This window comes from Sinocyclocheilus grahami, unplaced genomic scaffold (assembly GCF_001515645.1).
Source record: "Sinocyclocheilus grahami isolate Dianchi unplaced genomic scaffold, SAMN03320097.WGS_v1.1 scaffold409.1, whole genome shotgun sequence".
Lineage (NCBI taxonomy): Eukaryota > Metazoa > Chordata > Actinopteri > Cypriniformes > Cyprinidae > Sinocyclocheilus > Sinocyclocheilus grahami.
The window spans coordinates 1,111,103-1,135,958 of NW_015505588.1; the positions used below are offsets into that span (position 1 = coordinate 1,111,103).

At 35.7% G+C, this 24,856-nt stretch overlaps 1 protein-coding gene across 1 annotated transcript in view; it reads right to left on the reverse strand.

Annotated features, from left to right (window-relative positions):
* The window catches only part of LOC107550857 (phospholipid-transporting ATPase IA-like), a 188,012-nt gene that overhangs the window by 54,536 nt on the left and 108,620 nt on the right, over window positions 1–24,856 (reverse strand). Inside the window, exons 16-18 of the mRNA XM_016232260.1 lie at window positions 12,547–12,685; window positions 8,549–8,613; window positions 1,855–2,027 (exon numbers count right to left, since the gene is read on the reverse strand). Coding sequence (XP_016087746.1) covers window positions 1,855–2,027; window positions 8,549–8,613; window positions 12,547–12,685 — 377 coding nt within the window. The remainder of the gene's footprint in view (window positions 1–1,854; window positions 2,028–8,548; window positions 8,614–12,546; window positions 12,686–24,856) is intronic.

A 24,856-nucleotide genomic window follows, 5' to 3' on the forward strand; every position in this document is an offset into this window, starting at 1 on the left:
GTAGAAAAAAACACTATAATATATTTCTATATTTTTTAAATGACAAAAAAAAAAAAAAAAAAAAAAAAAAAAAAAAAAGAATAACTGGCTCACAAATCGCTGCAGCATCTGCAACTGGCAAGCCAGTTTTACACAAGTTCTGAAAAAAAACAAAAACTAACAAATATATATTTACTACAGAAAGTTCAATGGTTTTTCACAAACATTGGAAACCCACAACATTTAGAATCAGATGAACCCACACCTTATAAATGCCCAAACCAGGCAAATTTGAGTTCCTGATGAAGCCAAACCTGAGCTCAGGATCCCTGACCTTTAAAAAAAACATATACAAAAGCTTGCAGCACATTACAGTACTGCATCATCTGTGTCAGCAAATGAAATTAAGGTCTCGTTTTCGGCTAGAAAAGCTCCTCCGGGGTTTAACCCCATTTTAACGTTCACAGGTCATCTTGTAAGCAATGAATGTAGAGTGATGTAAGGCTCTCCAGTGAGCTGGAGATTGCTGCCGATATAGCAGGAGACCTCTAGAGTCAGTTTAACATTTACTCATCTGCAGGCACAAATCTGCTCTCCTCAGGACACCATGTGGCTGTTCGTATGTGTGTGTAGTGAGCGAAAGCAGATCGGATAGATTACATCAAGCATTGCATAATGGCTGTGGCACCTGTGGTGTGCGTTGTTTCTGGAAATTGAGACTGATTTTTGGCAGTTCCTTGTCACGCTCAATTGGTTCCTCATATGTTTCTTTCGCTGTGTAGCATTTTTTTTTTTAAACGCTTCATACTAGTCTGCTAACACACAGTTTAACTTTGTGTATAACTGACAAGCATTCTGACTACAATTTACTATTATAAAAAATAACACTCATTAGTAAATTACTGCTTTGAGAGCTAGTATAATTATGTTTATTGGGAAGGTTGCGACCTAAAGGGAAGGTAATTTGTTCTTTAAACAGCACAGCGGCATTTCCCTGTAATTGTCTGCCAGTCACTTGATGTTTTTGTAAGTGCAGAAAAATGTCCAATGATGGCGTCAGTTCCCTGGAGGGCAAAAAGGGTTATTAACTTCCAAAGACGTATTTACATCCACCTGTGAAACAGTAAACATTTAAGCAGAGCATGACAGTACAACTTCCTGTGTACTTTGGTTTAACAACGGAAATACATTTAAAACTGCATCCGATTACAGTGACAATTTGTAATAATTGGACTCTTTTATTCTCTTTGAAAAAACAAAGAGACTGTTTACTTGTCTTCGGTGAACCTGAGTTTTAAATTTTTTTTATTTAGGCTAGTATTAGTTTTTTGTGTTACTGACAATGGTGACAAGAATTATGAAATTTCTATAGAATCAAAACATTTCGATATTACAGTATAACTATATCGTGATACATATCGTAGCGTGAAATAAAAGTACTTATATTGTGATATAAAAGTTTGGTCATATCGTCCACCGCTAATTTGTAGCAATAGTTACATTTCTTTAAATTATTGTGGTTTTTTAAACTTTTTGATGGCAAAGACCACCAAATATGATGATTCCCTTGTGATGGTCTCTCTTCATAAAGTTTCAGCTTAATATTTTCATGCTGACAGACCAATTTGGATTGTGTGCGAAAATAAACCATTAAAAAAGAAAAACTTTTTGTCTCCCAAATTAAATTATTAACTTTTAGTTGTCTTTGTACTACAGCCAAAATAAACTGAAATGTTATCTGGATAATATTTACTTTCAAGTGCCCCCTTGTGGCACTTTTTTTTTAAACCCTGGTACAGTGAATCTTTGTTGTAATACTTTGTAAGGGTTTGTTATTAAGTTATTCTTGCTGATTCCCCAGGTATAGTTACATACCTGCAGCATATCACTGCCTTGCAGGAAAGAGCCAAGTCCAGGAAATACTGGCGTGCCCCGAAAGTGAGGGCATACTTCAGTGTCTTTCCATCTATGATGAGAGCAAAGTCGTTCTCCTTGTGCAGAGCATCTCCCAGCATGCTGCAGTGATGGCTGAGTGTCTCCCTGGTAGCCTGCAAACAAACATGTATAGAATAACATAAGATATTGATAAACATTTCATACAAAATGACATTATTACAGTTGTGTAACTAACTAAATCAGCTGGTATGTAAATATTTCTCTGAGGAACGTTAAACTCAAAAGACTGAATTCATTATGATAGGGATTTGTAATGCAATAAATCATAAAACTGTTCACAGACGTCTGATGAGACACCACACATGAACACCGGGATAATTTCCCCGTTTTCCTTCAATGCCAATGCAATCAGTCCCAAGAATAACATAGGATTTCACATGCAGAGCACCAGACACTTTTGCACATGGGGTTTACGTCTGTTTATTGTCAATGCACAGGGCATCAAAGAGAGAACATACATATGGCACGCTTCATTACGGAGAGCGCAAAGCCGAAGCTGGGTGTGATGGTTCGTTTGTTAGAAAAAGGCCTTTCAATGGCCCTGACCAGGAAACACAACGGCATGAGAACTTACCCTGAGCACTAGCAAAGCTGCAGACCTCAGTCTTCTCCCTCTCTATTGTGTTCACGCAATCAGAGTGAGCATACGTCTGGGTTTATGGGTTATTTCAGAGGAATGTTCTGTCCCAGCTGTATGGGCTCAAACCGGGAGCCAGGAATATTTCTGTGTGTTGATTAAACCTGCAAGATCTTAATCAACACTGACTGGGCCAGAGAAAAATTGGGATCTTTGACTTAACCTGAATGCTGTTTTAAACTGAGTTTAATGTTGAAAACTGTACTTTCAGCAGAAAATACACCTCGTAGTAAGAGGCTGTTATTGTAAGGATTTGGGACGTGTGGGAGGATGCTTCTGTGTTTGGATTAGGAATGTTGCTGCACTCCATAAAAATGTCCTATAAAATCACACAGCTCCTGCTGATAAAATGATCCAAATCTTAGTAGTAGAGGTAACACCACACACTAGCTCATAGTTCTGCAAACAACTACTAAAAAAATCAGAAGAAATAGAGTCAGTGGTCTCCACTACCTCCACTACTAATCATCACAGAAATTCCTCAAAGAAGCTGGTCTTCATAGCTTTAAATCCCTGAGCATTGTGGGTAAACAAACCAGTGCATGTCTCTATCTGCAGCGCATGTCCCACAGCTGTCCAGCAAGTTTTTGGCTTCACATTCCAACATTGTGAAGACCATGACACAAACAAGCCCTTCTGTATCCGAGGGGTGAAATAATGACTAATAACAGCAAGTTTATGCAGAGCAGACAGGATCGAACGCTGAAGAATTCCAAAGTATTCAAAATGTCTCAAAAATAGAGCAGAATAGTCAGAGTTAGGGCCTTTTACGGTTAGATTTCTCTTTTAGGTCAACTACTCTCATAGTGGAGAAAAACACGCTGAAGAGAATCTTTCTAAACAAGCGTGTTAACATTAATTAAACTGTTGACATTTTTTTAAACCTAGCTATATAAATAACATCACTTCTTGCTTAATGACAGACATATTAAAAATTTGCCAAACATCTGACCAATACCATAAAGCTGATATAATATAATATAATATAATATAATAACTTATCCTATGTAATAAGAATAAAAAGTGATATATAATGTTCTTTTAAATATTAATCGTTATCTCTGTCTTTAGTGTTTTAATAATTACATAAAATAAGTTATTAGTATTATTATTGAAACAAAAAACAACAATATTAATGAAACATGGAGACACTGTTGCTTTTAAATAAACACTAAATAAATACAGCTTATTTTAAACAATTAAATCTTTGTCAAAAACAAATTGCTACCATTTTTAAATTGGTCCAATGCTAATGATCTATATCAGCCGATACGTGACAGGAACCTTATATCAGCCGATACATGACAGGACAAAATGAAAGACAAACGACAAAAAAAGGACAATAAAACCCCCCAAAAGTCTTACACCGAAAAGCTCCAATGGAGATCTATGCTGATGATCACCACTAAATCTGAGACTGAATGTGTGTGTGTTGAGGAAGGGAGATACCTAAGGGTAGTGAGATTACACCTCGGGGACCAACCAACATTCTCCTGGCATAACAGACTCTGAAACCCAAGCTCAAAGGAAATATTTAGAGAGAGAATCCATGGGTTTAGAGAGAGAAGCCTCAGGTTTCAGAGAAAGAGAGAGAAGTGCAGCTGTAAGAGCTTCTCTAATATGTGGCGTCCATTCTGTAGGTGTCCTCGTGTGTAATGGGTGTATATAATACACAAGTCTGCCACAGACAGTATAAGATTAGATGATAAGACCGCTTATGAAGACTAATGAAAGGACAATGTCTCCATTTCTTCACAAGTCATCACCATTTCCCAGTCTTCCACTTTGGAAGCTCGGCTTAAACACTCTCAGTCGGCCAAACAGGCCTCTGTGTTATGGTTGTGCGAGCAAACCGGACCGTGATGACTTAAGAGTGTTTGCTTTGCAAGTGGGCAGAAAGCATCAGTGGGATATACAGTACATCAGCGCTTCCACACACGGCCAAGATCCAGCAGATAACGGCTGATTTAGGAGCTTTGGAAATCCTTTTACTGAGATGCCTGGACTCAAGCATGTGATATTGGACATTATAAACAAGAAACAGAAGGAAAAAAGGCCAGGTTACATGTGTCATGCAAAGAAGTAATGACAGATAGAAGACTGCAAGTGCATACATACACTCACAAATGTATATAAATGTGCCTAGATGGACACCCAGTTGCACACTACTGCCTGACAGAACCAACTGGCTATGAAAGAAACAGAGAATATGGTTATTTCAATCAAGAAGCCCAATTGTTGGTCAACTCTTTTCATGCAACTTATATAGGAAAAACAGAAACAGATCAAAGAAATACAAATGGCAGAAACTGAGAATCGAGGAATCACAGTTATGGCTTTGCGTATTAGATGGGTTGACACAAATTTTCATGATTCACAATTCAATTTGATTCTGACTCACAAGCTTTTGATTCAATTCGATTAGATTCAATATCGATTATTTTGGAAACATATTAGGTACAATACATGCCAAATTTTCTCAAAGAAAAAAAAATCTCTCAACTAATGCTGGAAAATATAAATAAGAGTCAGTTGATACTACATTACTATAATATTGAAGGTTAAAATTAATCGATTTGTATACAAATGCTTAAATTACACTCAAAGATTTATAATAATAAAGTCACAATTACACTGCCTAATTAAATTTCTACTCCAATCAATTTTTTAAATATAAACTTGATGGTGGCTAAAATGGTGGCTGTCATAACAACTTGATGGATTTAAGAATAAAATAAATATTGAAGAACAGTAAAAAAAAATTATAATGAATATGTTATGTGGTGCATACATCTAGCAAAATGCTCATCTCTAGAGTTCATTTCTCTAGCTGACTAACGAGTTTATGCTCACCGAGTAAGTTTTTTCTGGAGTAAATGTGACATTGTTTACAAGCTGTTATATTGACATCTTTGCACGGTTGAAACACTAATTAAGCGATTACATGAAAAAGGATATGGATTTCGGTAAGTTGTAATCTTTCTTTTAACATACCTCCGAATGTTTATTCATATTCACGGGTATTAAAGAGGAGGAAATCATCAGTTCACATGCACTTTGCATTGCCACTTCTCTTGAACCGAGCCGCTACAGTGATCTCTCTCCACATGAAACAGAGCCAAAACAGCATTCATCATTTGAATACTGTCATAAAATGGTAAGAATCTGAAATCGGAGACTTCAAAAGTATAAAGTTTATATATTTTTTTATTTCAACTGAATTTTCTTGTGCTCTTGGAAAAAAAAGAAAATTTGAGTATCTTGAGAAAAATGAAGATCACAAGAGCAACTTTAGTTATGTTAACAAAATCACTGAGAAAATTTTTTTAATGTTAAGAATTTTTTTTTTTTTAAATTAGAAATTAAAATTACACCAAAAAAAACAAAAACTATTTACCAAGAACTAAAGAAAAATGTGATAATGACTAAACAGAAAAAAAATTGCTTTCAACCTATGGCATTCTAGTTGTGCAAGCAGAAATTCTATGTGGGCCTGTCTACTAGTAACCAATAGCAAGCGATATCAACAATTAAAATGCTGTCAGCATGAACGCACTTGTAGAGGAAAAATTATCAAGAAACTAAATTACAAACTGTATTTGTTCATGAAACTCACTAACATTATAAAATAGACCTCAAGGGAGGAAAAACATAAAATAAATGCTACATAGTGTAGAAAACAGTTCCTTTACATGAAATTAAATTGAAAGACAGTGAGCTCTGTGCTTTGCAGTATCTCTATTTTTGGCCCCATTTCTTTCCTCCTTTGTACTCTTCCACAATCTCTCCATTCTCTCAGCTTATCTGCACACTATAGCTTTTTCATTTGCGAGCAGCAGAAGGCACTGCGGTCCGCCGCATATTTAATGTGATTATTGAGTTACTGTTCTTTAACCCGTCCCACAGTGCCTTGCATTTTCCTCCACTGAGATAATGAAACCCCCTCAGACGTCCGGTGAAGACCTTAACCCCTCTCTCCGGGCCGGATGAGTGGGCTCCTTCATCCATCTTGTTTTCCTTAATACGCTGAATGTGTTAAACGCAAAAAACAAGAGAAGGACCGAGGGGAAGGGAGGCACACTGTTCCAGTGTTTTCTCCTGCAATGTGAGAGCACGGCAAATCCCACCACTGCCGGACCGCCGAGCGCTCCGAGAATTCCTTCTTGTTTTCTTTTCTCATGTTGTATAAGCATGTGCATATGCATGGGAGACCAGACGCTGACATTTCAAATGGCGGCCGTCTGCTTTATGACGGAACGCTCCTCTTATTTCTCTGGCTCCATCTATCACGCTAAACGGCTGTTTGACAGACTGAGAGCCGTCCGTCATCACCCAAACCCCCCCCCCCCTTGCAACGGGATGGGCCCCACCCGATCAGGGGTCCCATTGCATGTGCACAAGTGGTGCAAAATGGTTTCTAGAGTCCTTAACTTCCACAGACAACAGACAAGACCCTCCCTGCAGGGGCCAGCTGACCTGTAGGCTGTGTGTGTGTGTGTGTGTGTGTATATGTTTCAAATGGTTTCCTTCTTTGAAAGCGGATGCCTTTCGGTTTCATCGTCAACAGAATAGATTCTCCCATCAGGGAGTTATTGGCCTGTACTTTGTGCATGTGTGTGTGTGTATATGAAAGAGGGTCCTAAACCCCTGTTTTAAGTTCACGACCCCTTCCCATCTTTTAAACGGCTTCATGCGGTGCAACCACATCCTCTCTTTCCTATAAGCTCCATCCGACCAACATATACAGTAGGATCCCAAAGTCTGAGACCACATTTCAAAATACATGCTTTAAACCTGGAAATAAACAATGTTTCAGAAAGTTGAACATTTCAAAACAAGGAAATGGTATGATGTAAAATCAATTTGAAAGATTCTTCACTATTTCTAGGCCCAAAAAAAAAAAAAGTGTTACTCCTTTGTACAGATGGTCTGATGTTGCTGCGTCCATTGAAAATCAAGATACTCTTTGGATCATCTCAATTCATGCTGGAATATTAAAGCAAAAGGGGGACAAATCCAATACTAAAAAATATAAATGTTAATATTTTAATTCATATTTTACTTCCGTTCATTTTTGTTTTATGTATATTTATGTATATATACACATACTAGCTTTCAAAGGTTTGTGGTTGGAAGGATTGTTAATGTTTTGTTTACTAAGGCTGCATTTATTTAAGTAAAAATATTATAAAATCTTATTACAATTTAAAATAACTTTTTAAATTGATATGCATTTAAAAAAGTATTTTTATTCTTTTGATAGCAATGGAACTTGACTGAATTTGCAGCAACTTTTTTTTTTTTTAATTGTGGATACAATGTTTATTAACAGCATTTTTGCCTGATGTGTTATCGTTCCCATTAATTTGTTTCAGATGTTGAAGTGGAGTCTGAGGATTGATTATGATCACCTGATGTTTGTCATTTTCTATATAATCATTGAGAAACCAATTTTGTAATTTGTCATTGTCGTGTTGCTTAATATTGTTGTGGAAACTGTGAGAATTTTTTTCAGCATTCTTTACTGTCATTTGTGATCAATTTAATCCATTCTTACCAAATAAAATAATTCTAAGAAAAAAAAAAGTTACTGAACCTAACTTTTGAACAGTAGTGTAACAAAACAATAAATATTTAATAATAATAATAATAAAATAGTTTAATCATAAAAAACACAAAATAGAAACATTTTTAATAGTGACTTTTGAGCCCCACTGTATCACTTTATTCCTTTCGTTCAGAGAAATATGAGACAGAAACCGGAGGGGAATGGTTTGGATGAAAACCCAAAACAAAATCTATAACTGTTCTGGAAGAGAGTCACATTGGGAATTATATCACATGCTTTCATGTACCGGGGGTCTGAAGCGATCCGTCAGCTGTCGCGTCTTTTCATCTCTTCTCTGAGCTTGCATTACAAATGGTGACATGTAATTGTTTTTTCAAATAAACATACACCTCTGTCTCAGTACTCACATCCAGGGTGTCCTCGTTTATCACAAGCAGGCCCATGTTCTTCGTAAGCAGTTTGCAGGAGTGTCCTTCAGGAAAAAAAGAGAGAAAAAAGAAAACTCATTGCTTATACCTCTCACTATTAAGCCTAAAACATATGGTATGTTTGTGTGGAAAAAAATGGGTTTGCTTGGCATTTGAACAAATGACAAATGGTTTGCCGCAACTTAGTATTTCAGCAATAGATCAACATTACAAAGACATGCGACGTGTAACCACAGCAACAGATGAAAGAAATGACTAATTGAGGAGTGAAAAGCACATTTTGTGATTAAAGTTTACAGCAGACCTGGGTTTAAAACTACCACGCCGCATTGGTTTTAATGTGCCTTTCCACTATTCGTATGAGATCACTACTGGAAGCTTGACAGCAGGCTCTCTCAACCCGATAAAAAAAGCAAGACATCCCATCAGCCACCAGGATGCGTCTAAACAACATATTTGCTGTTTAATAGGTTACCGACACCTCAGTATTTGAGGAGTGACGTCCGTGGGGAACAGTTTTAAATAAAAGTTACTGTAAAGGACAAGAATTGCCCAAAAGCAGTAGTTATATTAAATTACAGTACTTATGTATCAGATAGACCTGCTATATTTATTCTAGCAACAATATTTCAAACATCTATAATTGTTGGTGCTTTTATGGACTTGCATTATACCTGTAAAACATACATTATACCTGTTTTATATATATAGGGCCGTTGTATTTTTTCTCCAAATTCCATTTTTTTCTGTTTTAATTTTTCTGGATTTCATTTTTTTCCCATTTTAATTTTTCCAGACTCCATATATAACATTTTATGTAATGCAATTAATTGAAATCATGAAACTTACACAATTTAACAGCAATTTATTTATATATATAGGGCCGTTGTATTTTTTCTCCAAATTCCATTTTTTCCCATTTAAATTTTTCCAGACTCCATTTTAATGGTTATATAACATTTTATGTAATGTAATTAATTGAAATCATGAAACTTACACAATTTAACAGCAATTTATTAAAAGTAAAAAAAAAATTACATGAAGGCCTTTTAAAATGTTCCCCGCCCCCCCTCTTTATTTTTACCAAATTCTGTTTTCCATTACTTTTCTGGATTCCATTTTAATGGTTTCATTAGATTTTAATAATGAAAAGTATCTCTAATTAATTGATTTTATAAAACAAAGCTTTTGGTATTTTATTTATTTATTTTCCCAGAAATGTGTTATGTTACATTTTCTGCTAAATAAATGGTCTTTTTGCGGCTTAATATTCACAGTCACTAGTCCATATTGCGTTTTGATTCAAGTGTATTGACCTACTTTTGATTTATTAATCCAAAAATTGGCAAATTCCATGACATTCCGTGTTATACAGTAAATTCCGTTTTTATGCCTGGATTCTGAAATCATAGTTCCCAATATATATATATATATATATTCTCATTAGATCCACTAACAATAGTTAGTATAAAAGGATGATAATAATTTATACTATTTAATGTATAGCTTATTGTTCTATGCCAATACACAAATACTGCAAAAATAATCATTGGAAATAATAATTTCCAAAACAGGTTTCCTAAACCCTAAGGTCCCAAATTCAAGCACTTGACTGAGCCAGTAGTAGGACCAATCGGGAACTTATAAATAGTAGCCTTGTAACTAACTTTACACACTTTAACAGAAAAAAACCCAAGATGACACACTTCAGCCTTAAGGAAATGTGACTGTGACCAAATTCAACAAGAGCATGAATGCGTATGTATTTGGGTGCCGGTGTCCTGTCCTGCCATTCCTGTTTAAAGCATTTCTGTTGATTTCAAATGTGCATATTCACCAAAATTTCCTGTCTGTGTGGAAAACAGATTTGGTTTCCTGACAGCGAGTGTCAAACCTTGACGTATTTCCGCAGCTTCATTCTGACCACTGGCAGGAATGTCACCTCATCCCTCTTCAACATGGTTAAACTAAAACACCCTGGGTAGAAACGATAGATTTACATTGGGACACCTGCATGACGCAGCATAATGCTGTATGAATCTGGAAAGAAGGCATTGAGGTTACACTCAGCGGTTGCATTGGCTCCGTGCTACTGCAGGGTGGGTTTTCATTCGGTCTGTTGGCAGTGGCTGTGGGTTAGAAGAGGGCATGTTGAGTTGTTCGCATTGGCCACATACTGTTTATTTGGGCTTTAATCTCTGAGGCTTTACAGTGGCACCCAGTGGCCAGGAGTAACAGCTCAGCGGTAGCAGCGCAGTGTGGATAGCTTGTCTGTCCTCACTCCAACTCTCTGCTTAATGGTCTGATACATTAATAAGACCGTCAGAGGGCTAGTGTGGATAGAAGAACTGGAGCGGTTTCATGTACTATGTGCAAGTGGCGGCCAAACAGTTCTAAGTGCCCGCTAACCCAAGATTAAACTGCGCTTGACTTCACAGTCCTGGGGTTCACTTCACTTCTGATAGTTTTTCATGTTTTTGTAGAGTGCTAGTGTGGGAAATGGAGAATCCTTATATTTTTAAGCATGCCATGCTTAAATTAGTTTTCCTTATGTTACGGTTTAAAAACAAATGGTATACTGAAGAACTGTCTAGCTCAGGGGGTTTCAAACTGGAATGCAAACCTGTGATAAAAAAAAAATATATTAAAAAAATCACAATTCTTTTTTTTTTTACATTTACATTTCACAAATGTAAAAAATGTACTTTACTTCAACTTAAGAAATGCATAGTGATGTGCTGTCTAATCCAGAGGTCCTTAAGAAATATAGTATAGTAATAATAAATATATTAAATTGTATTTTTAAGGCTGGTAAAGTGCATACATTAAATGAAACTACATTTAATATTTTTTTATTTTCAATTTGTTGTCATCGATTTTTTTTTTTTTACTTCTTTGTTAAATCTAAGATACATATCACCTTAATAAAAGCTTAATGCTTCCCAGATATTTAAACAATTTGATTAAGTACGATAATAATGTTAGTCAATTAAGTTCAGAATCAATTATTCAATTTTGTTGTCTACATATTACATTGTATATATCACATTTTAATATTTAAATATTTAAATATTTATCTCATTAATTACATATTTTTTCCTTGTACTGTCTTTATATTTTAGAAAGAAAAATAAGTTTAAAAACAGCTGGTTATATCACCTCAGACACCTTTTAACCATACTGGCAAAGGATTCTGGGAACCTGTACTAGCTGGAAGACTCTTGTCTCTTGTCATCCTCCAACTCTCCAAATGATGAATTACAAAAAGTAAAAAATACGAAGTAAACACAGACATGGGTGTCTTTATTTTAGAGTGCATGCCAGCCAAGTGGAGGTCCAGTAAAAATCCCTTCCTCTCCGAGCGTGTGTGTTTTCAAGCCGCGGCACAGCTGGCCACTGGGCACAATGGGCTGATTCAGGATCAGTGTTGGTAGGTGGCCACAGACTGTGCTCTGTTAGGATCTGTTTTTCTGACCGTAGCATTTAACATGAGGCCTGTTCGAAAGCCACATTGGTAGCCGTGTAGCTGTCAGACTAAAACGAGACGCCACATCACAGGGAAATGGGGGCCGCGGTCTGTTTTGAGAGCTGGTGGTGGTTGCAGGGACAGATTAGAGTCGAGCAGGTCGAGGACACGTGCATTACATCAGCTTTCAGATGAGGAAAGAAACCAAACACCTTTTACCTGTGCGACAGCCGGTCAGGAAGAGCTGTGTTTGTTTGAGTGAAAGAGCGAGAGAGGTCCGATTGTGTATATTTTTGATCATTTAAATTAGCCAGAGAAATTCTTACTGGTTAGTGTCAATATATTAGGAAAAAAACCTAATGCATCTCATCTGTAAGAACTAAATAGAAACTAAAACTAGAAAAATGAAGCTGTCCACTTCCCCTTAATCTCCACATCATTTCCTGTCTAGTCTCGACTGTCAATCAAGGTGTACGTTCATACAAACAAACTTTATAGGTTTAACTCTCACCTATGTTGATGGCGGTCTCCTGTTTGTCTCCAGTCAGGATCCAGATCTTAATGTCAGCTTTCATGAGGGTCTCGATGGTTTCAGGTACTTTGTCTTGAAGTTTGTCTTCAATCGCTGTGGCCCCCAGCAACTGCAAGTTCTGCAGAGAAACAGACAAAAAATATATTATTAATAATAAAAATAAATCAATCAATCAATTAGAAAGCACTGATAAATGAGGACAGTCTTTTCCCAAGTGATTCCTTTTTATAAGCAAATTCAAGAAAGATATAATGTATAATCCACTATTGGCATTATTAATAAATAAGCCCAGACGCGGTAATCAGGATCTTGTATCTCCCTGCTGGGGTATTTAGTTAAAAGTGGCTATAAAACATCAGCTCCAGTGGTGCAGATGGATAAGCGCTTGACATTGGCTTTTTGACGCGATCGACCCAGGTTCGATCCCACCTTTTGCCAAACTTTTTTTTCCTCCCTTTTCAAATCTCGTATCACATCGTAAAGGCATTTATTTTCAATAAAAATTAAGGAAATAATCAAAAAGTTGAAAATAAACTATCGGGTAGGGTTAGGGTAGGTGTAGGGAGGGCTTTATTGAACCAATAAGGTGGCATCCATTTAATAATTAAAATTATAATTTACACTCAATACGTTATTATTGCATACTGTTTTATAATGTACTACAATACTGAAATGCAGATAATTGCCACTATTTGCAACAAGTAGTATACTTGATAGTAGAAATCCTGCTATTTTAACAGTGTAAATAGGTATTTGCACTTAGTGTAAATAGCATATTGCTAAAAAATACTGCTATGTAAATAGAATTTATTGCTAATACGAGATTTGAAAAGGAAGAAAAAAAAAAGTTTGGCAAAAGACGGGATCGAACCTGTGTCGATCACGTCAAAAAGCCAAGGGCAAGCACTTATCCATCTGCGCCACTGGAGCTGATGTTTCACAGCCACTTTTAACTAAATGTTAATAGACACCCCGTATTTTTTGATTGACAAATGTCTCCTCAAGTCAGCGGTGACTAATCCCAAACCAATGGCGCTGTCTCAAACTATACATATATACTGTATATATGTGTGTGTTAGTCTGATTTAAAATTATATTATGAGCAATTTGGGGCATTTCAGTAAAAGAACCAACTTATAAGAATAGTTTCTTTGTTAATCAGATTAAATTCAGTCTGCAACTTGGTTAAAATATAATTTACAATAAGTTCATTTTTAATCTAAAACATCATTTATTCATTTTGGTTAATGTTCATTTCTAAAATTTACTAATAGACTACTGTTTAAAATTGATTCCTGTAATAGTAAAGCTATTTTCAGTAGCCATTACGTTAAGTTCTAAATTACTCTAATTAATCTAGTTAATAAACTTTTTTTCAGGAATCTTTGATGAATAGAAAGTTAAAAAGGACAGAATTTATTTGAAGTATATTTCTTGTAGCAATGTAAATGTCTTTATTGTCTCTTTTGTTAAATTTAGGCAAGGCAAGGCAAGTTTATTTATAAAGAACATCTCAGACACAATGGTAATTCAAAGTGATTTTCATAAAAGGAAGTAAAATAATCATAAAAAATAACCACAACAATAAAACAAGGAATTTGAAAACTTTTCAAATTATTTAAAAATTGATTTAAAATGAATTTAAAACAGTAAAAAATAGGAAATGATTATATATAAAATACAGTGATATCAGTTCGGACGTAGCACAGTGCTCATCCAATAAATGCACAGCTAAACAGATGAGTTTTGAGTTTGGATTTAAACGTGGCTAATGTTTTAGCACATCTGATCTCTTCTGAAAGCTGATTCCAACTGTGGGCAGCATAATAGCTAAAAGAGGACTCCCTTTGTTTTGTGTGAACCCTTGGTATTTCTAACCGACTCGATCCTAATGATCTGAGTGGTCTGTTAGGTTTATATTCAGTGAACATATCTGCAATGTATTTAGGTCCTAGGCCATTGAGAGATTTATAATCGAGTAAAAGTACTTTAAAAGCAATCCTAAATATAACTGGAAGCCAGTGTAAGGACCTGACGACTGGTGTGATATGCTCAGATTTTCTGGTTCTAGTCAGAATTCTGGCAGCAGCGTTCTGGATGAGCTGCAGCCGTCTAATGGTCTTTTTGGGAAGGCTGGTGAGGAGACCATTACAATAGTCCACCCTGCTGGTGATAAAGGCATGTACAAGTTTCTCCAAGTCTCGACTGGAAACAAAACATCTAATTCTTGCAATGTTTTTGAGATGATAGTATCATGAAGTGTCAAATGCAAAGTAGTAGAGAGTGAACCAGCATTAATTAACTCATCTGTTTCTTCGTCTGCATTATTTCACTTGTCTTACACAAACAAACAAATTTGCCTGTTATGAGGCAAATTGATTAAATGCATTCAAACAGATCCACTGCTCTCAGTCTCAGCTCAACACTGATGTCTATTAGAGTTTGAGAACCAATAGAAAGAGGAACAGGAAATTCAGAGCATGCTGTGACTTCCCTCTTCACTTCCTGTGCCCCCTTTTCAAACTCAAACAGCTCTCTATCTTGTCTTAGAGCCTGTTTACCTGACGTGTGGAATGTTAAAATTAGTTCAATGATCTATCTGTGGACCTGTTTCTAGTAGGGCTGTCAAAAAAAAAATCGAATTCCGAAGATTCGTAGAATTTAAAATAAAAATCACCATTCAAACGCAAAAACGTTGCATTCGAATTTTAGGTGTGCGTCAGGCAGTATTATCAGTGGCGCACGAAATGCGACGATGATGTAAGTGTCATTGCATTTGAATGCTTTTGTTAGTCTATCCAGTTGAACCCACTAGATGCGGCGCTGCTACGTTGTTCATTCAAAATATTGCAGAAAAAGAGAACAATCAATGCGGGGAAGATGTCGTTTACGTCAAAACCGAAACCAAGCCGTTCAAACAGAACACATATTTAACGCATTTTCGAGAGGGACATCTATCACCGTTGCACTCGCGTCTCATACAAGAGAGCCGCATGTTTAGAAAGCCATGTAAAATTAATGTAAGTTCAACTTTTAAAAAACATGTCTCAAGACTTTATGGCGGTTTTCCCCATCCCACTGCATCTCATGTTTTTAAATGAAAAAAGTATTCTTTGTGATTGGTTTTTGGTCATTTGTATTAAACTATACATACATGCATGATGCTGTTTTGTTTCTAATTGTTTAAGCAACTTTATTAATTATATAAGGTTTATTTTAAACATTATGCACTTTTTTCAAAGATAGTCGTGTTATTTTATTATGCTTTGAAGAAACGTGCATAATAATTTGCTCGATGCGCCCTCTTGTGGCCTCAGGAGAGAAGCCAAAAGCTTTTTTTCCCCATAACTGAAATTATACCTTTTAAATTCGAATATTGATAATATTTAAGCAAAAAATTTGACATTTTGACAGCCCTAGTTTGTAGAACTACATCTATAGATTTAACTGATGTATTTATAGCTTTATCTATTGAATACATACACTACTGTTCAAAAGTTTAGGGTCCGTAAGATTTTTTTAATGTTGTTAAAAGAAGTCTCTTATGCATATAAAGACTGCATTATTTGGTACAAAAGCACTAAAACAATAATGTTGTAAATACTCTATTTAAAAGAACTGTTTTGTATTTTAATATATTTTAAAACGTAATATATTCATGTGATGATCATTTTGATGAAGAGAAAAATAAAAAATAAATATTTTGTAAAATTACATATTACTAAAAATTTTTATTCATATAATGCATCCTGGCTGAATAAAGTAGTAATATCTTTAGTAAAAGTTAAAAAAAATAAATAAAAAATCTACTGACCCCCAAATATAATGATACAGCAGATTGACCAATTATCATCAATAAATAAATGCACATCTTTACAGCTTTTCATATTAGAACTGTTTTTTTGGTTAAGAAAGTCTTACTTTTGTTCAACAAGGATGCATTGAACTGATCAAAAGTAATGTTACAAATGATGTTCTATTTAAAACTATTTTGAGTATTTCTACAAAAATATTAAGCAACAGCTTTTTTCATCAATGTTAATAATAATAATAAAAAAAGCATATTAGAATGATTTCTGAAGGACCATGTGACTTCTAAAGACTGGAGTAATGACTGTTGAAAATTCAGCTTTGTTTTCACAGTAATAAACGGCATTTTAAAATATAAAAAAAGTTATTTATTTATCCATTTTTTTGCAGCCTTGATGAGCATAAGAGATCATTTAAAAACTTTTTTTTTTTATTTTTTTTTTATAAATCTTACCGACCTCACACTTTTGAACGGTAGTGAACCTGAATGAACTGCAATAATAAACTAAATGCAATTTTTAACATCTTTAAAAACAAAACAAAACAAACAAAACACAAATTTATTTCCGAGAGACCTCTGGCTGAGTTAAATGTGTAAGCAATAAGGTCATGTGACAATGAGGTTGTTAACGCTGCATAATGCTTCACATGCTATTTATAGAAACAGTAAGCAGAATTCAGTGTATACTGCTCAGTAAGCAGCACGCTAGTATTCCATTCTGAACACAGCCTGTTATTGGTGATCGAAAGCCCAGCAGGGCAATCATCTCCATGGAAACAGAATGCGGCACAGTAGTTTATCTGACCTTAATGGCCCGATTTTGCTCCTTCATTCATATCCCTCCAACAATCTACTGCAGTATTGAACTATAATGGTCTATAACAGACAAACACGTTATTTCTCTCTCTATCACGCACATCACACTGGCCATTGCAGCATATCCTATTACAGCTCCACTGAGAGGTAAGCAGTTCGCCATTGTTTAAATGTGTGCGTGTTTATAAAAGGGATTAAACGGAGTAAACAGCAGAGGTGGAGGGGCAGGAGGCATATGTCAGTGTGTTGCTTACACAACTCCCGCAAGAGACACGTACACACGTTTCCATTGTCCCCTGCACATGAAGCTCCACTGCTCAAACGAAGTTACAATCCTGTCCTGAGGACTCAATGCTCACAGCTCAAAGACAGCAACTGCATATATTTTTCAGTGCATTCGGTAATGATATTTTCAGAAAGCTTTTATCTGGAAATAACACACAATAGTTCTCATATTTTGCCGCAACATGCAACCCAGTCCTTCCGGCAATCATTATGTATGCTTTTATTCTTGCTTGATCTTCTGCTTACACTCCAAAAAAATTTATTTTTATTAAAACTGCATAGCGTGCAATTCATATAAATTTGCAAAACCCAAGTTTACTTAAACCATCTGCATTAAGACTACATTTTCCCCCATCATTTCTTTCAGTTAACATAGCATTCATGTACTGCTCAGTAATATTCACAGGGATGATTTACACACAAATGAAAAACTTCACTTTCAATTTGTGTATGACTTCTGCAAACACAAAAGATATTTAAAGATAAGGAAGCAAAAATGTGTTGTGTTTTTTGTCAAGAGTCCATACAATGAAAATCAATGGGGTCCATCATCTTATTAATTATTATTATTATTATTATTAATTCGGATAAGACAGAAATATTACTTATTGGACTAAAAAACAGTACACAGAATCTCTTGGATTACAATTTGCAACTAGACGGGTGTACTGTTACTTCCTCTACAGTCAAAAATCTGGGTGTTATATTAGACAGCAACTTGTCTTTTGAAAATTATATTTCTCATGTTACAAAAACAGCATTCTTCCATCTTAGAAACATTGCCAAGTTATGAAACATGTTACCTGTTTCTGATGCAGAAAAGCTAGTTCATGCATTCATGACCTCTAGACTGGACTATTGTAATGCACTGCTAGGTGGTTGTCCTGCATCTTCAATAAACAAGCTACAGGTAGTCCAAAACGCAGTGGCTAGAGTCCTTACCAGGTCAAGAAAATATGAACATATTACCAGTAACAAAATATTATTAGTTACCTATAAGGCCCTTAATGGGTTATCTCCAGCGTACCTAACTAGACTTCTACCACTAGGGCTGTCAAATTTTTTTTCGAATTTCGAATATTCGTCGAATTTAAAATAAAAATCCACATTCGAATGCAAAAACGTTGCATTCTAATTTTAGGTGTGCGTTAAGGAGGCAGCCTTATCAGTGCTGCACGAGATGCGATGACGATGTAAGTGTCGTTGCATTATAATGTTTTCTTAGCCTATCCAGTTAAAGCCACTAGATGCGGCGCTGCTGCGTTGTTCATTAAAAATATAGCGGAAAAGAGAAGATCAATGCGGAGAAGATCTTGTTTACATCAAAACCGAAACCAAGCCATTCACACAGAATGCATATTTCAGGCATTTTCTAGACGGACATCTATTACTGTTGCACTCGCGTCTCGCACAAAGGAGCCGCATGTTTAGAAAGCCACGTAGAGTTAATGCAAGTTTAACTTTGAAAAAAACATATAAGTTATCGAGACTTCATGGCGGGGTTTTCCCCATTACACTGCATCTCATGTTTTTAAATGAAAAATGTACTCTGTGTGATTGGCTTTCGGCACTTTGTATTAAACTATGCATACATACATGATGCTGTTTTGTTTATAGTTGTTTAAGCAACTTAATTATAATTGGTTTATAAACATTATTTTAAACATTATGCACTTTTTTTCGCAGATAGTCATGTTATCTTATGCTTTGAATGATGCGCCCTCTTGTGGCCTCAGGAGAGAAGCCAAAAGCTTTTCTTCACCCTAATTGAAATTATGCATTTTAAATTCGAATATAATTAGAATTTTGATAATATTCAAGTACAAAATTCGAATTTAGTTTTTCCATCACGCTCCCTAAGGTTGCAAAACTCTGGACTTTTGGTAGTACCTAGGATAGCAAAGTCCACTAAAGGAGGTAGAGCTTTTTCGCATTTGGCTCCCAAACTTTGGAATAGCCTTCCTGATAACGTTCGGGGTTCAGACACACTCTCTCTGCTTAAATCTAGATTAAAGACACATCTCTTTGGCCAAGCATTCAAATAATGCATCTCATAATCTTGTACTGCAGTTATATCTGATCAAATGCACATTATTATTCTTTATCTTGGGTTAAACAAATCAATTTTACTTTGTTGGCAACAAACAGCAGCTACGCTAATTATGTCTCTATTTGTTTCTCTGTTTCTGTAACTAGGATTTACACAAGCTTCAGTCTGGATCCAGAACACCTGAGAAGAGATGATGCCAATCCCTCAGAGGACCTCAGAGGATGCCAACCCTGAAACATACAGAACTACCACATTTTGCAATAAGTTTGATTGCAACATATAATTATTGCTGTTAACAGTGTTCATCATCTGTTTGATTATGTAATTAACTGAATTTTACCGTACATTTCTGCCATATGTACATTAATTTGACATTTAATTTTAAAATTGAATATATTGTAGAAACTTAATTTTTATTGTAAAGCTGCTTTGCAACAATTTGTATCGTGAAAAGCGTTATACAAACAAACTTGAATTGAATCTTTCATGCTCCATAAATCCTACAGGTTTGGAACGACATAAAGGTGAAATTTTTCATTTTGGGTGAACTATGTCTTTGACTAAGAGATTCTTTTGTGTAACTTCCACATGTATTATTTTGAGTTTCACTCAATTTTAGGATAGAAAGTATCAGGGTTAAAATTCAGAGTTTAAATTAATTTGACAAAAACCCATTTTCAATTTGTGGAACCACTATTCTAAATTAAGTTATATTTTGAGTTTAACAAAATCCCTACTTGGCCTTATTAAATAAGCCTGACAGACTTATTAAAGATAGATTTTACTATCAATATCAGATAGGCTTATTAAATGTATTAGAAGTATGAAGATATTCAATCTAATGGACACCACTGAGACTCTCCATTCTCTCCACAGGAATCCTGCTCATCTAGAGACACCAGAGACCTCTAGAGAGCCCCTCTTCACAAAGTGCAAATTGAGACCACGTCTGTGCTCATGGTGTCCATGTGAAAGATTGATCTCATTAATAATGGAGCTCCTTTGGCAGTAATGTAATTTTAAAAGTAGAATTTTTTTTAGAACTTTTCTGAGCATAAAGAATCAAGAAAAAAAGAAAGCCCAACAAACCACTGCTAGAAAAACAACAACAAAAACAACAACGTAATAAAAAAGTTAATAATTCCCATATTTTACAAATATATTCAGCAGATCTCACAAGGAACTGACACTACTCATTACTACATTACTCACTGCAATACTGCAATAATTTTATAATATTTCAGTAAAACAGTACTGCAGTACAATGAATTATAATTAGCATCTGTTAGCTTATATTTTATTTCAATTAGCTTCTTATTTGGAGTGAAATTTGATCCTGACAGATTTACCCAGATATCAGTTTCTACTTTTCTAAGTAGTACTTCCTACTTCAGTTTCTACTTCTCATATACTCTGGGGAGAACATCTCCACTGCTCTCAGAAATATATCAGTAATTTCCAATTGGGAAGTTAAACTTTCAAGTTGGTGCTTCATTCATATTTTATCAGTGTTGTCAAAAATGAATGTGTCTTGAGTTTGGCTGTTCTAGTTACAAATAGTAAAGTGTGTCATGACATGGCATAGATGGTGTTGTAGCCTTATGGTTCAGGATCTGGGCTGCTCAAAGCCTGTAAGTTCAAACCCATGCAAAGCTGACTCATGAGTTGGAGACTGATCACAAATCTACTTGAATCACCACAGTGTCCTTTAATCAAGCTTTTAACTTCAGGTTACACAGAGGGACTTGCCCTGTGACTAGTAGTAAACTGAAATCTGAAATAGTCTGCTAAATTGTGCCTAATTGTATGAAAATTACTTTAATACACAGTAAACAAGTTGGTGCTGAGAAATCAAAGGGAAACTGAATCTTGGCCTCTCTCTACAACATAAATTAACACCTGATGCTGTTCCATACAGTACAGCCCAAAACAACAGATGGAAAGAGATTAATCAGATTTAATCAAACAAGCACTGCACAGAAGACAACGGCTCATCATTAATTCACATTTAACATTCATCTGCCTTCACACCAGTTTAGGGTGTCCACTAAACACAACCACATCACAAGAAAAGGGCTCAAACCACATTTCTCACAAGGCATCATGGCAAGAACACATCACAGAAGCATAAAACAAACAGCCAATGGTGTTGGTCCTTACCAGTCCTCCTCCGCACTGCACAGAAGACAACGGCTCATCATTAATTCACATTTAACATTCATCTGCCTTCACACCAGTTTAGGGTGTCCACTAAACACAACCACATCACAAGAAAAGGGCTCAAACCACATTTCTCACAAGGCATCATGGCAAGAACACATCACAGAAGCATAAAACAAACAGCCAATGGTGTTGGTCCTTACCAGTCCTCCTCCGCAAAACTACCATCCTCAACTTCAGCTGCATGACTGTTGGGTGGAGTGAAGAGAGTTACAAACAGAACAGAACAGAAATGACCATCTTTACCCTGCATGTCTGCCACTGCAAGTCAATCGGATATATAGAAACTGGTTTAAGCCAATATATATTTATATACTTTGAATAGAAAATGGTACCGATTTATTATGATATCTATATAGGTCTAATATTTATTATTTAATTCCTAAATAATCAACATGAAGAGATGGAATTCAAAAAATCCTATTTATATTTTCCAAATATTCTGCAGAGGCAAACGTGTTAAGCAAAGTATAAAATAAGAAAGGGATTTTTGAGCGATGTAAGAGTGCTGATAAGTGCAAAATAAGTAATTAAAAATACATTCACTGTAAGGCAAAACTCTTATGTGAATGCTTATCCATGGTAATCATCCAACAATGTAGCAGATTTAATACACCAAATCCAAGGCATGAGCTTGAAGGGTAGGGAGTATGACTAGCCAATAAACAGTGTAACTTTATCTAATTAAAAAGCACAAATCCAAGGTGCTGTAAGACAAATAATTAGACAAATAATGTCATTATCTACTAGCCAATATAAAGACTAGTGAGACAAGCCAGTGATAGTAAAGGGGCAGAGGATGAATTGCTGGCTGCTAAACTGTGTCTGCTGGGATATGGAGACACAGCCACCGCTGCAGGCTTGACAGCAGCAAATTATTCTCGCGTCTTTGCTCCGGTCAACAGATTCGGGCATTGAGGGCTTTGTTAATTGTAATACGAGTGGACACTGGCCTGACCAAGTGTTTAAGGACCAGACACTGGTGAGAGAAGGAGTTATACAGAATAAGCAATGTGTGTATTATGAAACAAATGGAGAATAAAAGAGCACTAAATGAAGTTGAGTGTATTGTAGAAAGCATTTTGAAAAAGCAATGCGCACATGACACCATCAAATGAGTGCCACGTGTCACGGTATTATTTGTGCCAACTATTCTTTGAATTCGCCTTTACATGTAAATACCATGGTACATCAATGTGAAAATCATTCACTGTCATGCTATACACCAAAATATACGGTATGGCGGCATTTTATCGTGGTACGGCCATTGTACTTTTTGAACAGAGTTTGGCATGCAAATTGAAAGAAAATATCAGAAAAAAGAGAAGAGAAAAGGGAAAAATCTATAAATGTCCAATGTGATATCAATGATCTTACATTTCTGAAGACATTGCTTTTGCTTCAAAACATTGCTACTGCTTCACGTGGCTTATTTCAAACTCGAATTATGACTTGAGAGAAACTATAAAAACAAAAGGCAAGTTGACTGGCCATGCACATATCTGACTCTGTACCATCAGCCTCAGGGGGAAGAGAATTGTTTAGTACGCTGAAACAAAAGAACTGCATTTCAGCAGGGGGGAACAGTGTATTTACGCTAATATAGGCCAACACAAGTCCTGCAGGTATTAGACTCGACGACTTCCTCACTATCCAAACAAAAGAGATTTCTGCAGACGGGTGGTACTTGGTCTTTTAAAACAAACATGCTTTAAAAACGACAAATGCTAGCCGTGTCAGGCCCTGCATGTCTGCCACTGCAAGTCAATCGGATATATAGAAACTGGTTTAAGCCAATATATATTTATATACTTTGAATAGAAAATGGTACCGATTTATTATGATATCTATATAGGTCTAATATTTATTATTTAATTCCTAAATAATCAACATGAAGAGATGGAATTCAAAAAATCCTATTTATATTTTCCAAATATTCTGCAGAGGCAAACGTGTTAAGCAAAGTATAAAATAAGAAAGGGATTTTTGAGCGATGTAAGAGTGCTGATAAGTGCAAAATAAGTAATTAAAAATACATTCACTGTAAGGCAAAACTCTTATGTGAATGCTTATCCATGGTAATCATCCAACAATGTAGCAGATTTAATACACCAAATCCAAGGCATGAGCTTGAAGGGTAGGGAGTATGACTAGCCAATAAACAGTGTAACTTTATCTAATTAAAAAGCACAAATCCAAGGTGCTGTAAGACAAATAATTAGACAAATAATGTCATTATCTACTAGCCAATATAAAGACTAGTGAGACAAGCCAGTGATAGTAAAGGGGCAGAGGATGAATTGCTGGCTGCTAAACTGTGTCTGCTGGGATATGGAGACACAGCCACCGCTGCAGGCTTGACAGCAGCAAATTATTCTCGCGTCTTTGCTCCGGTCAACAGATTCGGGCATTGAGGGCTTTGTTAATTGTAATACGAGTGGACACTGGCCTGACCAAGTGTTTAAGGACCAGACACTGGTGAGAGAAGGAGTTATACAGAATAAGCAATGTGTGTATTATGAAACAAATGGAGAATAAAAGAGCACTAAATGAAGTTGAGTGTATTGTAGAAAGCATTTTGAAAAAGCAATGCGCACATGACACCATCAAATGAGTGCCACGTGTCACGGTATTATTTGTGCCAACTATTCTTTGAATTCGCCTTTACATGTAAATACCATGGTACATCAATGTGAAAATCATTCACTGTCATGCTATACACCAAAATATACGGTATGGCGGCATTTTATCGTGGTACGGCCATTGTACTTTTTGAACAGAGTTTGGCATGCAAATTGAAAGAAAATATCAGAAAAAAGAGAAGAGAAAAGGGAAAAATCTATAAATGTCCAATGTGATATCAATGATCTTACATTTCTGAAGACATTGCTTTTGCTTCAAAACATTGCTACTGCTTCACGTGGCTTATTTCAAACTCAAATTATGACTTGAGAGAAACTATAAAAACAAAAGGCAGGTTGACTGGCCATGCACATATCTGACTCTGTACCATCAGCCTCAGGGGGAAGAGAATTGTTTAGTACGCTGAAACAAAAGAACTGCATTTCAGCAGGGGGGAACAGTGTATTTACGCTAATATAGGCCAA